Here is a 17335-nt window from a genome sequence, read left to right as displayed (position 1 = left end):
TGCTACAGCATATAATCTGGCAGTATCACAAAGATAAGATAATTGCATTATATCCTGTCTGTAGTAAGCTACAGGAGATGTGTGATCAAAAAGTAGTGTATTGGTAATCTGACAGCTTTAAATGAAGGAATTCGCATCCTTGTGCTTTAGAGGAAGATTTTATTGGTATTTGTGCTGTCCTTTTTAGAGGAAATGGTGATAGACTTTTGATAAGTTTTTACATATTGTTAAATTCTGTTTTTTTTTTTTCATTGATATTTTACATATTATTCCACAATAGAAGACTTTTACTGATGTTCACGCCTTACTTTTAACAGGGACTCTTTGTAATTTCACTCAGCTATACCCTGTTTAGGCACTTAGATTCACAGAGGGTGTGTGTCATTGGCAGCTCAGGGCACAGCTCCTTGCCTCTGGATACAGGGGCTCACTCCATGCAGAGCTGGGACACTAAGGTACTGGTGTCTCCCGCAGCCTGTGCTCCTGCTTCCTGGCACACCAAAAGGAGCTTTGTTTTCAGGCTGGCAGAGAAAAGACAAAGGAGGCTGCAGCATGAGAGTGCTTCTGCTCTGCAATGGCAGAGGAAGACTCGTGGTTAAACTACCTCTCATTAGGTCATCCTCTTGAGAGAAAAAGACAGCTAAAAATGTACTCTGTTTTGGCTTTGATCTTGCTTTCATAAAAGACTCAAAGAATTTGCATGGTAGTGTGCAACTATTCCATTATTGTTGCTAGCAAGAATGCAAGAAAATAGATATTCTAAATGGGATAGATGAGAGCAGTTAGCATTCCTTTATTATCAGAACTTAACCTAGATCAACTGAAATACTTTCTGGTTTTGTCATGCTTCAAGATAAAATGTCTGTGCCTATTTATTGTTATTTTTTTAGACAAAGCATACCGTTTTAGAACTCCTGAGTTACTAGTTTAAGAAATTACATAAAAGGCTAAGCTCACCTCATTTTAAAGTATATTCTATGGAAGGCAGCTATTATAACTGTGGCAGGAAATTTGTGCGTAACATACTTCTATGCTTTTTCTTTTTTTTTTTTTTTTTTCCTTTTTTTATAACTAAAGAATTAAACCAGGGGAAAATTAGTAAGATGAGCAAACAAAGGTGCTGTGGTCTTTTCCTCTGTCAGGAGAAAGTGATGAGTACATCTACTGCATAGAAAGGAATTTTTTTTTTAATCATCACCTCCTCAGTCCCGCTACTTGCCTTGACTTTTCTTTCTTAGAGAGATCATAAGAAATGATCAAACTCCAGTTTTGGAGTTCCAAACATTTTGTACTAATTTTTTTTGTGTGCAGTTTTTTACTGATATGAACACCGAGCAGTGCAACCGCAGTATTTCACTCCCACCCTAATTCAATTCCCTATTTTGTGCGGCAGTCTCAGTGTATTCAGCAGGTTGTACGCCAGCAGATGAAACAGATGTTTAGGCCATACTGGAATGGAGCAGCATGCTGCATCAGGACCTGGATATTCCTCTTGACATCTGGATGCTGCTGGGTTGGGAAGTCTGCCTTAGGCCAGGAGGCAGTAGGAGCCTTGTGGCAGTGAACATAGGGTCCTTGCTGCTCTTTAAGCGATTAGTGCACTGAAGCAGCAATAATGCTGAATTATCGCTTGGTTGCGTTCTTCTAAGGAATCTTGGGACAAAGAGATAGTCAAGGAGGATTATTTACAGTAAGTCATGTTCAGAAAGACAAGACTAATTGCGGTATTTTAAAAAAGCATTTTTTCAAACAATTTAATAGTAGAAGCGTTGCAAATACTTCAGGAAACTTTTTACAATGCAGGAAACAAATAGCTTAAAGGAAAACCTCCCTTTCTCATTTAAAATCATTAGGTTGAGAAAAGACAATTTCAGCTGTTTTCCAGTTTCGTGGTCTGGCCAAATTGTATGTAACAGACAACAAAATGTGACTGAAGACATGAAACTGAAGGTATACGAATGCTCATGCCTAGTAGAGAGAAAACTGTGAACTTCTAATAGCTGCAAGGAAGAGTATTAGATATGGAAGCTGTCTGACTTATGCATTGATTCTTTATAGTTTCACTTTATCAAGTTGAAAATTGTGCTGCTACAGCTTAAATTGTCTGCTGCAGCACTTTCCTTTATGATGTGTGCTATTTAAACACAATATATATGTTATATTGCATGGAAATAGGTGTTTAATGTTTTGTGATTACTGACTGCCAGACAAAACAGCATTTTGCAAGGATTTTCCCCACCCCAATAAATTTTCATTGCTGAGACTATTTCATATTTAAATGTGGGTCCTCCCAAAAAGATTACAGCTTTTTGGAGAACATCAGGCAATATTCTGAAGAAGACTGGTTTGTTGCTCTCATTTAACCTCTGGTATTCTAAAGGGGCTACATTTAATTAACACTGGCTGAAGGCCTGACCTGAGAGGCAACCAAAAATGATTGAACTGCATTTTCAGATCCAGGCTGTAATCTATTGGGAGAGGAATAATAATAATAAAAAAAAAATTAGAAAGTGCCATTTAGTGACATTCTTTCTAACTAAGCTGTATTTCAATGGGCCATTTAATGCTCAGATGGACAAAGGTATTACTTCAGTCATTGAATTGTAACAAACCCTTTCTCAGAGGCCCAGTTTAAAAACTCTACAGGAAAAGTGGCTTAGCATCATATTCTCAGCAGACCAACACTCAGTCTGTTTGGAAAGGAAAAAAAAAAAAAGTGAAATGAGGTGAGACACGACCGCCAAGTCAGTGAGAATTTTTTGCCTCTCCCTCCAGTCAGTGGCTTCACCAGGGAATTGCTTTTCAGAATGCAGGAGCTCCTTATTCACTACAGAAGGCTTAAAAAAAAAAAAAAAAAAAAAAAAGTATATATATATATATATTTAGTAGCTGTTACACCGTTCCCCCCAATGAGCTCTTAGTCTGCTTTTTTTCTTTTCTGACATGGCAGAAATGTAGTTTTCTCTCTGAGGGCCATAGGACTGGTATCTACAGGGTTAGATTTTTGACTCTGTCATGTTAAAAAAAACCCTGAAAGTCTAATTTAAATACCACACATGGACACTTGTGAGATGAGTAGTTATTTTCTTCCAGTAGAGCCCATGTTACCTATATTCTATGTCGACGTGAGATACCTAATGTACTGACTGAAGTTTAATTGTATAAATTTTTAGGATACATCTTTGAAATTTTTATTTTTATTTTTTTGTAATTTTGATACTGTCTCATTACAAATTTCCAGCGGCCTCACAGGGCAATGGTGTGACACTGATTTGAAAACTTGTCAAGATGCTGTAAAACTAGTAAACCACGTGCTTTACTTTGTAAGGGGAAAAAATACAGTATTACAGAGGCAACGACCAGGTGCCAAATTATATACATTGTCTTAGCAACTTGCAGTGATTGATAATTTGTTTGAGCTCTAAGCATTCTTTCATGGCTTTGCCCATAGCTTTACAGTAAACAGGTTCTGAACAGGCAGTTGCTGACAGATTGTATTTAATTGTCATAATTCATTGTAATCAAAGCCATTTGATTTCTAAGGAACACGATCTCAGGAATAATGCATAAGTGAGACTTGCCTGCATTTAGGCAGCAAAGCAGAGCAAGCTGTTTTGATGGACATTTCTACTTTGTTATGTCTAAGCAGGATGAGGTCAAGAGAATGAGAAATGGAGTTTCAAAATGAAACGTAGATGGTTCTAAGAGCATCTTAATGCACATGTGCCTGAAGGCAGGTTATATCTTTATTGCACTGGTGCAAGTATTGTAGCTGTGCAGCGTTCTCCAAATTTACATGACTATAACTGAGAGAGACTTTGGTATTGGATATCTGTGCTGTCAAGACATGATGATAAGTGTGGGCAGGGAAAAGAGAGTAGTTCTCTAAACGTGAATATTGCTGCCATTTTATTTTCTTCCTTCTTCCCTTTTCCCAGAATATCAGCATTATCTTTGGGACCAGGACGTATTCTTTGTAAATCCTTTATTTAAATATAAGAAATGTTAATAACATTTAAAGAAAGATTAATCAAATGTTAACTTCATCTTCAGTTTACGTTCACCATTACACTGAAAATTGAAATGGATACACCAAGCAAATCAATGAAAATCAATGAGAAATAGACACTTTCTCACTAATTGTTTTCCCCAGCAGAAGTCTGGATCTTTGTCACTGACTTATTTAACAGATCCTCATAACATCTGTCCAGCAGACTGTGGACTTTATTAACAGACAAGGGACCCACCAGACTTTGAGCCTGCTGTGTCCATCTTCATCTTCACAGCTGTGGATTAACTCAGACTTTCCAGAAGAGGACAACCATATGGGATAATTGGTGTCGCTGGGTAGCTAAAAAAAATATGAAGAAACAAATGTCGTCCAAACACAATTCACTGTTTTTACAGCCACAATTACTAGTCTGTTTAAGAAATAAGAAAGGCAGCATTACACTAAAAAAAGAAAATCTATTCATATCTGTGTGGGAACCTAATCAGGCTCTTGTTTCCAATGACGATGACTCCACAGTCGCACCAGGTCTGCGACAAGAATGCTCCTTTTGTGTGCCGATAATGTGGAAGCGATAAAATTTCCTATAAGAGACATATGTGTTTACATCATGAGATGTGTTATTTGACAAAACGCTTTGTTCTCTGCATATTTTCCACGCAGAGTTTCATGCTGGGTTGTTTTGCTGGAAAGCTTTGATTAGCTAGAATTAGTTGCTGAAGTAAAATAGACACTTTTGTTTTATGAGTCCTCTTGCTGAGCTGTAAATTATAGTAAAACATATAAGGAGTGACAGAAAGAAGTGCTGATTTGAACCTCTGACCCATGATCGGCATAAAAACATAAGATAACTCTTTCAAAGGACTACTGAGAGCCATAAATATTCCACGGTCCACTTAAAGTTAGGCCCTTTTAACAAAATAAAGCTGTTATTTTGCATAAGGCGGTCTCGACTCTGCAGTGCTACAACAATACAAGCTGCAGTATCTGAAAAGTGTAGAAATTCTTTTATCTTTGGTATAGGTTGGCCATTATCCACAGCAGGGCAGTAGAAGCTATGAGAGTGATTTTTCTTTTTCTGAACCAGTACAAAGAAACTGTGGTCAGTAAACGAAGTTGGCAACCAGCAGGCACTTGGTGATGAAATTCAGGTATCTGGTACTTTGCATCTTCAGAGAATAGCAAAACAGACATTTGTATATCCTAAGGAAATAGACATTAAGTGGAATTTAGGGCCAAATGAAAACTTCCCATGAGATCACATAGAATAGCAGTGACAGAGACTGAAAGTACTTGTGTTAATAGTTAAGCAAAGAAAGAGAATGATCAGGGATAAAATTATTTTTTTAGAAATGTTTTTCAGTACATCCACACTGGAACGTATGTGGAAAACTGAAGTCTTGTAACTATGCCTATGAACATAGAATGTATTGGTATTTTCACAATTCAAGTAAGTTTGTTTGCCCATACGTATTAGGCTGTAATAAATCTGAGAGCACATTAGCCAGCAAGTACATAAATAATCACTGCAACAGACTTTGTTAGTGTGACATTAATTATGATAATTCATTGGCTGCCTGCTTGTGTTACACCTTAAGGCCTTTTGCAAAGGTATTTGCTGCAGTGTTATAAGAAGTAGAGGCCTTTCACACTCTTAACTACGAGCAGACACTGCTGTAGGGTAATGTTAAGTGTTTTGAAATCAGAATGTGACATCCAGTATGGAGAGGTTAGACCTATACAAAAAATGGAAAGAAAAAATTGATGCTGTTAAATGGAAATTATTCACATATCTTAAGCCACCTGTGTTCTAGAGATAAAAAATATATTTTTTTTGCAGTGTATTGTTACTTATTCTTTGTAAATCAAAGACTTTTTTTCTAAATGTTACCCCTACTTCCTGTAGCCATATTTGATTAACATCATTTCAGACAAACCCAAAGAAAGCCAAGTAGTTCTGTTATTTAGCATAAATGTATGAGTTAAGTTCACGTTGCATACTTGTTGGTTCTTAAATAGCAATCTACTGTTGTCTGTGACGTGGCACATGAGGAAATGAGAGATTTTCCCTCTTTCGCACTGTACTTGCACCTCTCTAAAACTCACTTTATTTTTATATTTTAACATTTTCTTAGAACAAACTGTGAAAACAGCACTGAGACATCCAAATTAAATTGAAAGATAATCATAAAATTCACTATTTTAGCAGGTAGCATCTACACAAATACATTGCAAAACCAAATAAAACATGCACTTTTAAGGTAAATGCTTAATCTGATAACTTGAAGGGATCTTGTCTTCAGCAACAAGATAGGTTTTTCTAAAAAATATTTATTTATTTATTTTTACAAAGAACAGTAGCTTTAATGCATATGTGCTTTTTTTTTTTTTTTTTTTTAAGCATACACACCTTTCCTCCTTTTCTTTTTGTATGGGGAGCACTCCCAGAACACAGATGCTGAGCTCTGGAAGGTGTTTTTCTGGTGATGGCATCTGGCTTCTTGGCAGACTCTACAGGCGGTAGCTGGCTCCAAGTTGCCCCTGGGTTTGTCACATGGTTAAGTTGCTGATGAGTTATTTTGGCTGTCTCGTGTTTCTGGATGCCATTTTCTGTTAACCTACCTCTCACTCTAAGGAACTGCACCAAAAGGCATTTTCAAACATAGACAGCCAGCAGTATTTTTATATGCAGAATCCAATAACCCCTTTTTTTACCCTAGTGCTGAAATAGTCTTTGACTGCCATGTTAGTCTCTGAACATATCTGATGTAGAAAACATCTAATTTATTATTTTTTTACAGCCATCTATTTAAGAAATAGAAAGGAATATGTACAATTAGCATTACTTTAGAAACGATTCTCGCACTTACCTTAAGCTGTGTGTGATTTTTTTTATTGATACAATTATGCTTTTGCACTGCATTTTGAAAATATTCCTGGCCTGAACTGTTGGTGGGTGTACGAGTGACACTGGGCTCAGATCAGCAGAGAACATTTATTTCCATAGTTATTGCCTATGATATCCAAAACATTGGTTTGAGTGCTAGTCCATTCTTCAAACAGAAGAAAACTTCTTAGAGACTGTTTCCTTTTGCCTGTTTGACATCAAGCTTATTTTAAGCACTTCTACAATAAGAATTGGAAAAAAAAATTAAATGAAGAAGGAACAGTCCCACCACAGGTGGGCTTTTTCATTTGGGATAGCTTCTTCTCAGAAGTGAGTGTTTGGAATAGTAAAGATGTTGCTGATTTTGGTGAACTTGTGAAACCTCTGATGATTAGATAGTTCTAAGCATTATTATTGCATGTTATAAACCTGGAAGGAAAATTCTAGAATTATAGCTTTGCAACTCTATGTACTAAATATGCTATGGAAAAAAATAACTGCATTACCTCTTGTAGTGCAGGATTTCAACAGCATTTGCAGTGTCTCCTTAGAGTTTTTCATCTTTGGAAACCAAATTACTCATTGTCTAAATAGCTGAACTTTCATCTCTATAAATAAGATATTTCAGCTTTGCACAATTCATTTAAAATGCTGACAAATAAGAAATCCCACTTGATTCTCAGTAGTTTTATTGTTCAGTGTCACTTACTGTAGCAAAAGTACTTGTTGAGATGTAACACAGGATTTACATTTTTAGTAGAGAAGACTTTAGACTTAATCAATGTCCATAATATTTAGCATCTTTTTCTGAGTGAAAAAAAAAAAAAAAGTCTAACACCTTTGGAGAAATCTCATACAAATACAGGAAAAGGACTGTCTTTTCATTTGGTCTTAAATCTTTTAGTAATAGGAAATAAAAGGATTTCTAGAACCAATCCCTTCTTCCTCCTTGGATCAAGCTACCTTCCTACCTACTGCATCGTTTCTCTTTAGGACATTTTCCAAGTACATACATTGCAATTCATTGTGCTAGGTAAACTCATCACCTGCTCTTTGATTATCCATTACACTGATTATTTGATTCACTTTCTTTCTTATCTCTGTACTTCTCATGTTTGTTATAGTTTCTTCAGAATTGTGCTGCAAAGAATGACATATGAGTTATAATTCGACTGCTGTGACCGAATTTTCCCTCACCAATGCATTCATTTGCAATGTGTAGTCCTTGCCTTTTCATTCTTTTACATACAAGTAACTGCTGCACTCATTTCTTTCCTGGGCTTACCAACCTAAAGAAAGTGCTTTTCTCTCATGTGCAGTTAATCGCTTTCTCTTTATTGAAATATCTTCTTTTTCCACAAGGCCTGCCATTGACAAGCCACTGGTAAGAAGATTATGATTATCATAATTCTGTGTTAGGTGGTAAAACAGCCTGTCACGAAGTTAACAAGTTGTTGTCAGTGTAAATCTCCCTTAACTGTGTTGATTTAAGGCCCATTCTATTTTCCTCACCATGTGTTATATCTGTAACATTCAATTCTCAAAAATTCTTCACCTTTATTCATTCGTTTAGACACGGATGCCTCAGCCCATGAGGTAAGTACAAGTGTTTCTGTTTTAAAAATAACATTCAGCACAGAGAAAGCTCATTTGCTTTGTTCTCATCGTCATTCAGCAGAGCAGGTGTGGGAGGAACCTTACTGGCCTACGTGGAGGCAAAAAGTTGTACAGGAAAGGGACCTGAGATATTGAAAGAATTTTGATTATTGAAAGCTAGTTGAAAAAATTAGTTGATGAACTACTGAAAAAATGTTGCAGAAATCTGGGAGAGGGATGTTTAGGCCTAAGGCTTTTGTGTTCTGGCAAGACATGAGTGAACATTGACGGTAAAGGCAATTATTCATGTGTATCATGAAAATATCTCACGAAGGTGTTGTGAAACTTAGATAAGAGAAGTTTTAACATTTTGATAAGTCAAGATGCGTTATTATTAGTTCATAGTTTTGTTTGACAAATTTTAGATTGTGGATGACTTTTTTTTTATAGAAATGGTGTAGTGGAAATAATTCATCAACTGCCATAGGCGATTTCTAAAGCAGGGAATGTTTCTCCTCCTTCTCTACCCCACCCTTCTTCCTATTATTATATTCCTTACTTATTCTTCTTAAATTGTAGCTCTAAGCTATAAAAAGTGTTTGGCATGAATTTTGTTGTTTGTAGGGTACAAAAAAAATCAATATGTACTTGTGCAATGCTGTTTGCATGCTGAATACAACACTCTTACACTCAACTGTTCTTTTTCTTTTCGTAGATGGGCATCATTCATTGGAATGGTGTCACAGTGTCCTCCACTTTTTATAAATTCTCCTCAAATTTTTAGTTGGTTGGGATTGGAATAGAGTTTTGGTAACAAGAGCTTAAGTCAATAAGCTTTTAATTGCCCAAGCGTGACATTTCACTTGCCACTGCCTAAAGAGAGACGTGCAGCATTTCAAAGTCCTACTCTTCTGTGTCAGATCATGATATAACAAAAAAATGTGGTTCTGTAAGGTGTAAAATTACATCCTTGCTCACGTTCCTTAAGCAAGCTAATTTGCAAAATTGTTATCTATGCAGCAGCACTCAGTAACCCAAAATCAGCCCTACTTATGTTTGAATGCTGAGAACTGGATCATAAGAATCTAACTTAGTGACCTTTAAAAAAAAATAAATAAATCAAGCTATATATATTTTAAGGCTTCTTAAAACAATCATGAATACTTGATGGTTTTGAATATCTAATTAGTAATCAAGAGCCTTCTGAGTCAGTGGTTGTCATGAGGGTTATATAAAACACTTCTCTTTATGTGCTAGAGATACAGTGAAAAGAATATATGCTTCAGTGTTTGAGGTAGGTTAATTTTTTTAGACACTACTCAATAGTTGGTGGGTTTGCATTTCAATGGAAAAAATTCCATTGAAGATTTTCCTTTTCAGCATTAAAAGCCAACAATCAACATTCATTCACTTTTGTTTATTTATTTTATTTATTTTTTTTTTTCCTCCTTAATCTTTCAAATACAAGCTTTACAACCTTCACCATCTCAATGTGAGGTCCTAGATTTCATGTGATAACAGCAGTATTTGCAAAAATATCCATTTTAGCCCTGCAACACTGAGGTTTTCCAGGTTGGATACTCCCCATACAAATTGGTATTTAACAGAAGTTATACAACTTCCAGTCCATGTGCTGTTTTGCTAGCCCTAGTGTGAATTCTAGCAAGGTCAAAGCAAACCAGAAAGATAAGTACTGTTACTTATTGTTACATTTGCTTTTATTGTATAAAATGAATTTCTAGAAATGCTAGGCTAAACTCAATCCTGTGACTTTGGAGTAATGTTATATTGCTCCTCAGTGTAGTGCTGCATGGAAACCATGTTTCAGGAAGGGAAAAATCCTGCATGGCAGCGAAGAGTGAGGAATAACACTGTGAGAAACAGCTGTGGAAGCACCCAGGCCAGGATGGAAGGGAGGGCTACAGGGGGCGGGAACAGGCCGTGAAGAGGAGCTAAGGAGAGGCATATATGAAATGAGGTGTAGTTTTTTCTCTATGTTTCTTATCACCTGACTCCATTCTCATTGAGATTGAATTAAATAATTTTTCCCTAAGTTGAGTCTGTTTTGCCAGTGTGGGTGACTGGTTAATGACCTCCCTGTCTTCGTCTTTGAAAATCAACTTCTGACTCTGGGGAGGAGGGTGAAGGTGAGAGCAGCTGGCAGACTCATGCAAGCAGTGCATCCAGGTTGGCAGACAGGGATTTACCTGCAGGTTATGCCACTCTTTTATAGGCCACTGCCAAAGTGGCACGTGCCCAGCAGAAGGGGTGGGGACAAAAGCAACTACTGTATACAATGCATTTCCATTTTTTTTAGAAGTGGGGAATTAGTTTTATGGCATGGGGAAAAAAAAATTACCTTACCCAAAATTTCCAAACATTGTTGGTTTCTAAATATTTATCTGTGATCCTTTTGTAGCCTACACATGATTGTTGAAAAGGGCTGGCAGGAAACAAACAAACAAACAACAGCTTCCATTTGTCACCCAGAGCTGTGTCTGTGCCCCCCCTTCATGCAGTTGTCTCGCCACTGAGTCACTGAGCTTACAGTATTGTGTAACTTTCATTTCTGTGGAGGCTTGTTACATTAGAAAAATGGTTCCAAAGAAAGCAACAATTATGACATAAGCACATCTGGCTCTTGCAAATTATTCTTTATTAAGCTTTCATTTAATTACATGTGCTGAAAGGTCTGCTTTTGATTACTGTAATTTTTTTTATTTGTCCATCTGAATGATAGTAATGTTGGAAATTACATACAAACCACCTGGCTTTTTTCTCGCTAGTAAGGCAAAGTTTATATAGATTTATGTGTGGAAGAAGGATTAGGATCTTCCCTGTTTACACTAGTAGAATTATTGCTGATGCTGATTCAAGGTGAGGGTTTAAGTTTGGTCACTGGGAAAAAAAATAAACCTACTTGTTTTCGATCACTGAATGCTTTAATTTGGTGAAATAGTTTATTTTGGTGCACAGGTACTTTATTATGTTTCAGTTAAACTTTTTGAAAAGTTGGATGCATATTCCATGAGGACATTTCTCTCTGTTTATCACTGTTTACAGGAATTTTTGAGGTCTGCATTCCCATTAGCATTTATAAAATTTAAAGATAACAATCACTGTATGCTGAGACACACCCTGTTGCCTGCTTTAGCTTCCATTGATATCTGGAGAAGATACAGCTTTGCCTTTTGGTCGCAAAGACTTCCCATGTCAATGCCCAGCAGAGGTTCTGGAGTTGGCATTCTGTGGAAAGCCTGAAACATTGACTGTTTCTAATGGGGGTTGATCATAACCAGTCACAATATTGCCAATTATTTTTAATTTTATTTATTCATATATATTTTTTGCATACTTGGGTATGGTATAGCACTTTGCTCTTTACCATCACTAAGGGAGATAGTATTTACTAGAAGAGGGAAACAGAAATCAGATAAAAGTCAAATTTAAGAAGGTATCAGTGTGTGGGAGTTTGCTAGGTCTTTTTTTTTTTTTTTTTTTTTTTTTTTAACAATAATGAGAAGGGAAAAACTGAAAGTAAGAAAGTAGTGAAAAAAATCTCTCATTCCTTCAAGAGAAGAAACAGCAGGGCAATAAAAATTGCATACATTTACAGCTTTTCTTTTAGGAATTTTGAAAGAATATATTGTATATCTTCTTGTCTTTCAGCAACTGTATGCAGCTCAGCTGGCAAGCATGCAAGTTTCTCCTGGAGCCAAAATGCCATCTACTCCACAGCCACCAAATACAGCAGGGGCACTCTCACCCACTGGGATGAAAAATGAGAAGAGAGGGACCAGCCCGGTAACTCAAGTTAAGGTATTTCTTAATAGGAAAAAAGTTGGTGTCTGGAAAGGGCAGTGAACCCAAATGATCTATTTAATTGTTTTGCAGCTGGAAGTGGAAGCACACGAAAGCTCTACAAAAGTAAAATAAAATGTTCAAGTTCAGTACTGCATTATCAGTAGAGAGAAGGGAAGAGAAAGCGTTCAGTTCATGCTTCCAGAAATATCAGACATCCCTCTTCCTACTTTAGACAGCACAACTGATTCATCAGTAAAATGAGCTATTCTCATGATATCATTTTATAATCTAATAATGTGCATAAATGACAACCATTTCATGAATTGTTTCAGATTAAGCATTTGAGCATCTTAAAATACGATGCTAGTTTATGTTGTTAAGAAAAGAGAGATTTTACAAATCTCTTAATGTACTTCCACAACAATTTTGGAAAAAGCTTCACATAAAAAGAACATTTAATTCAGGACTTCAGGTAAAATATTGTGTAACTGCAGATTGCTTTGACTTTTGCTGATTTCACCCGGCTGCTGACAACGAGGCTGTTCCTCATTGGTTTTGTGCCACTGCTGGATGCTTGTGCCTGCTTATTCTCACTTGCTTGGAACCAGGCAGCTACAACATGGCAAATGCCAGCAGTATGAAATGAACATCGTGCACCCCTTGAAATCTCTGGTGAAGCTAGTATCGTTGGGAAGAACAGGCTGGCTCTTATTGCTACGTAGTCCTATGGCTGTTCTGATTTACATGAGACCAAGCATGCTTGAAAAAAATGTACTTCAAACTGAAGGAAAACAATAATAGATTAAAAAAATAAAACCTAACCATAACCCACAAACAAAAACCACATTCAAATGTTTTATCAATTTGGATGATACTGCTATAAATGCAGAACTGTTAAAATAGATCTAAATAAGGCATATATTGTCTTTGTGTGGAGAAAGTATGCGTTTTATGCTAGCTGCTAAAGCCTGATGGATACATAGTCCTTTAGCCTCGAATCAGGCTGGGAAGATTTTACTCGCTTGAAGTGACAGTTTCTTTTTTTTACTTTTTTTTTGACATGAGAGTAAAATATCATTCGTTTTTTCATTATCATCAATCATTGTGGTAAAGTGTGGATGAGTAGATATTTCTGCCTGGGCTGATAAATTTCCATGACACTTTTTTGCTAGGCTGAGAGTACTAATAAATAAAAACTATTCCATTATGGCCAGATCTAACATTTATTTAGCAAAGCATTCACTTTACTTAACTGTAGACGTGTATTAGTCTAATATTTTACCTCTTGTGATCCAATGCCAGGCTTGAGAGCAGTCAGTAAAATTTACCACATATGCAAGGTTTGTTATGGTCAATACAGAAGCCACCAAAAGCAAAGCCCAACTGTTTCAGCGAAGTTGCCATAGTATAGTGACACCAGCACCAGTGATTTATGGCATTGAGAATATACTACCGACTACTTTAATGCAAAAAAGTAATTTCGTAAGTGAATGAGCCAAATGGATCTATACCAAACCAAACCCTTACTATATGAGTCAAATTTTCCCTGGTTAAATTTAAGCACATATCTCCTTGAACCAAGGCCAATATCATTCCAGCTTTGTGGCCAGCTGAGTCCTATTACACACTTGACCACATGCAAATTCTTGGGGGTTTCCCTACATAATTTAACTTGAATGGACTGAAATATACCTTAATAAAAAAAGAAGTCTTTTTATTCCTATTTTATTAAGCACACTATTGCATCAAAAATACTAAAAATGAACTACTGATAATTAATATGGACAAATGCCAGTAGCTAATGAAAAAAATTAGTTGTTAGTATAATATATACATACATACATATATATATACACATATATGAACTCTAATGAACTGTTACCTGCATGTTGTCTTTGCAATTTTTTACCTATATAGAACATGACAGTTTTGATGGTCATGCATTGCTTAACAAATCCTCCATGCATTCCCTGTATTTAAACAGTTGTTTGTATATACTATATGCATTATTTATAGAACTAATGGGATTCTTTTACAGTAGTCAGATCTTACAAAAAAGAATGATGCGTTTTTCAAGTCAGTGACCAGAATGATTCTATCCAGCTTTTTGGTTGCCTCACAGAAAAGAGAATGCTGTCTATGAAGTACAAACAAGTGGCTTCTGGCAGTGTTCAGACTTTTTTCTTTCGCTTTTTTTCGATCAATAGTGGGCAGAAAATTATTTGAAAATTGAACATGGTCACACAGGTTTCTATGAGTACACACTTGCAGGCCCTAATCCAGCAAACTTCATAGTCTAGAAGGGGCTCTGAACTTTCACAGAAATTTATTGAAGCCAGTTTGTGCAATGAAACAGCTTGCACATAACATGACCACAAAGCATGACACTGCACTATGTTCCTTATACTTTTGTGTTTCTGCTTTCCCTTGGACTCTGAACAGGTGTGGGCATTTGTGTGCATTGCAAGTTCAGGAAGAATAAAAATGTCATGAAGTTTTATAGAAATAGTTTAAAACTGGAGGTGTGACAGCATTATAAATACCTGTTAGTTACGTTTCCTTTTTAATGCTTTGTATATGATCAGATGTACTTTCCTAAATCATCACTTGACAGTAGGAAGAATGGAAAAGATGAGATAATGTAGTGTGTTATTGTATTCTGACACTTAGTTTTAAGCTTTGAAAATGATCAGTGTTATGTTGTAATATATGGATGTTATTCTCTTATATCCATCACGATTCTACGGTGGGCATATTTTAAATGAGAGATCTATCTTTCTAAGCTCTTTAATTACAGAAAATCACTATCTCACAATTTTCCAAATGCTCTGTTTTACTTAACATATAAAGCAAAAGGAACAAACCCAAAGAATAGGAGTAAGGTTATGATGTATCTACTCCAGTTAAACAAGTTAATAGTGTGAATGGGTCTTCTTCCAAAAGTAAAGATTTTTCTCAAATAGTCTTATCTCACATAGCACTGAATCAAGATGTATGCCAAAGACAGAATTTCTTCCACAGTGCCTATGAAAAGTATAAGAAATATGAGTACTGATGCTAGATTTGCATATCCTTCAAAAAAGACCCATTTCTTTTCTTTATGCAAATGAGCATACAGATACAGTAAAGGTTGAATGCAGCAGAGATAACTACAGAATATGGAAATAATTACAGAAGTATAGAACAATCAAGAAGCAAAATTGCTTTATGTGAAAAAAATCCTGATTTTACATAAATCTGTCAAAAATACATGACATATTTGAATAAAAAAGAAAAATAGCCAAAATTAAATTTTAGAAAAGATATAAAATATCTTTAAGATGCATAAACTATACATTTTTTACCATAGTAAGTAAAGGAATTTGAATTCACTGAAATACTTTTATTATGAGGGAAGAGTGTAGATGATTTTACTAAACAAAACATGCACTCTAAATAAGATGCATTGAATGTATAAGATAGCAGCAGCGTTAAATGTGGGCCAAAGAACTGTCGGGGGCTTCCAAATGATTCTTCCATGGAAGTACATTTGATTGCTTAGTTTCTAATACATATAAAAATAAGCTACATAACTTAATTTTATAGTGCCAGGAACTTTTCAAACAGAACCAATGCAAACGCATTACTGAGCTGCTGGAAATTTTAAATAATTCTTTGTAAATGCCCTAGGTTAATTTAGATCTCTGAAAACACATTAGGAAATTAAGCTGTAATGTGAGCTAATTCAAATTTTAATTTGGCAAAAAGAACGATCCAGCCACATAGTTAATGTAAATAGAAGCATAACACAGAAATTAATGAGATTTCCTTTCACTGAATCTTAAAGGAGGCAGATAATTAACTTCTTTTGTTATTATTGCAGGAGAATGTGATATTGTCTTCGAGGTGTAAAGTAATGCTTGCTTGCAAAATTATGTGTTCATTTGTCTTTCCCTAATAGTTACTTACATTAAACTCTTGTAGGATGAAGCAGCCCAGCCACTGAATCTTTCAGCCCGACCCAAGACGGCTGAACCAGTCAAATCCCCAACATCTCCAACACAGAACCTCTTCCCAGCTAGCAAAAGCAGTCCAGTGACAGTGACAAACAAGAGTGGTATCCCCAGCCCCCTTGGTGGATCTCTGGGAAGAGGATCCTCCTTAGGTAACTAATCTGTCCTCGGGAAAGAAGAAAACTGGCAAGTTTTATGTGTGAAATGCCAGCTTGAATACACTCGCATCTGAATTGAATAGATACTTAGATCTACATTTCTGTTTAAAATGGAGAGAAAATATACAGGAAAGATTTTCAAATAATTTTTGAATGCCAAGGATTTACAAGAGTAACCAGATGATGCAGCAGTGATATGCATCTACAGGAAATACAGCAAATAAATATTTAACATATACATACAAATATACACACAGAAGTAAATAAGTATGCATATATGAAACACATATAAGAGAGATTTCTATCAATATCTTCCCCACAAACATCAAATGAAAGCATACATGCAAAGTTAATTCTACAATTTTGGCCTCTGGATTAAAGAAGCAAAATACAGCTTTTCATGCACATAGAGCCTGCTTAGATACTACGTACACAGAAATGATGTTTCATGTGGTTATTTCATTCCAGTGCTACAATGTACAATACTTAAAATAAGTAAGTTTTCAGTCAGTTTGTTGAACCAGGGCCAAGGACCATTCATTGTCTCAGTGGGATATGATAAACCAGAAGTCAGGCAAGAAGGTAAATCCAGATTTGGTTTTCAGCTGTTTAGCCCAAATGTACCATTAGTTTCACCCAGAATATGGAATTTTTGGACCCATATCCAAACTTCTTTAATTAAGAAGTAAAGCTTATTAAGTAATGAAACAAAATTGATCTGAAATCTGTGTATGAAGACTCCCTCAAGAAACTGAATCAAGAGCTGTAAAATCTCAGTTATTAGTCCTAAAGTTCAGATAGTAAATTTTAACTGTGACTAAATACTACAAACCACTTACTCACAATCTACAAGTGTACTTGTAAAATATATAGAAACACTTGTGAAAAA

At 35.8% G+C, this 17335-nt stretch overlaps 1 protein-coding gene across 23 annotated transcripts in view; it reads left to right on the top strand.

Moving 5' to 3' along the window:
• The window catches only part of SOX6 (SRY-box transcription factor 6), a 411364-nt gene that overhangs the window by 330702 nt on the left and 63327 nt on the right, over positions 1 to 17335 (top strand). For all 23 annotated transcript variants that reach the window (XM_090140518.1, XM_090140506.1, XM_031614025.2 and 20 more), the window contains 2 exons: positions 12162 to 12311; positions 16260 to 16440. In XM_090140518.1, the coding sequence (XP_089996644.1) occupies positions 12162 to 12311; positions 16260 to 16440 (331 nt within the window). The remainder of the gene's footprint in view (positions 1 to 12161; positions 12312 to 16259; positions 16441 to 17335) is intronic.

The sequence above is a fragment of the Phasianus colchicus genome, chromosome 5 (assembly GCF_987193195.1).
Source record: "Phasianus colchicus chromosome 5, bPhaCol1.hap1.1, whole genome shotgun sequence".
Lineage (NCBI taxonomy): Eukaryota > Metazoa > Chordata > Aves > Galliformes > Phasianidae > Phasianus > Phasianus colchicus.
Note: the sequence above shows the minus strand (reverse complement) of the source record. Positions and strands in the feature narration are given on the sequence as shown.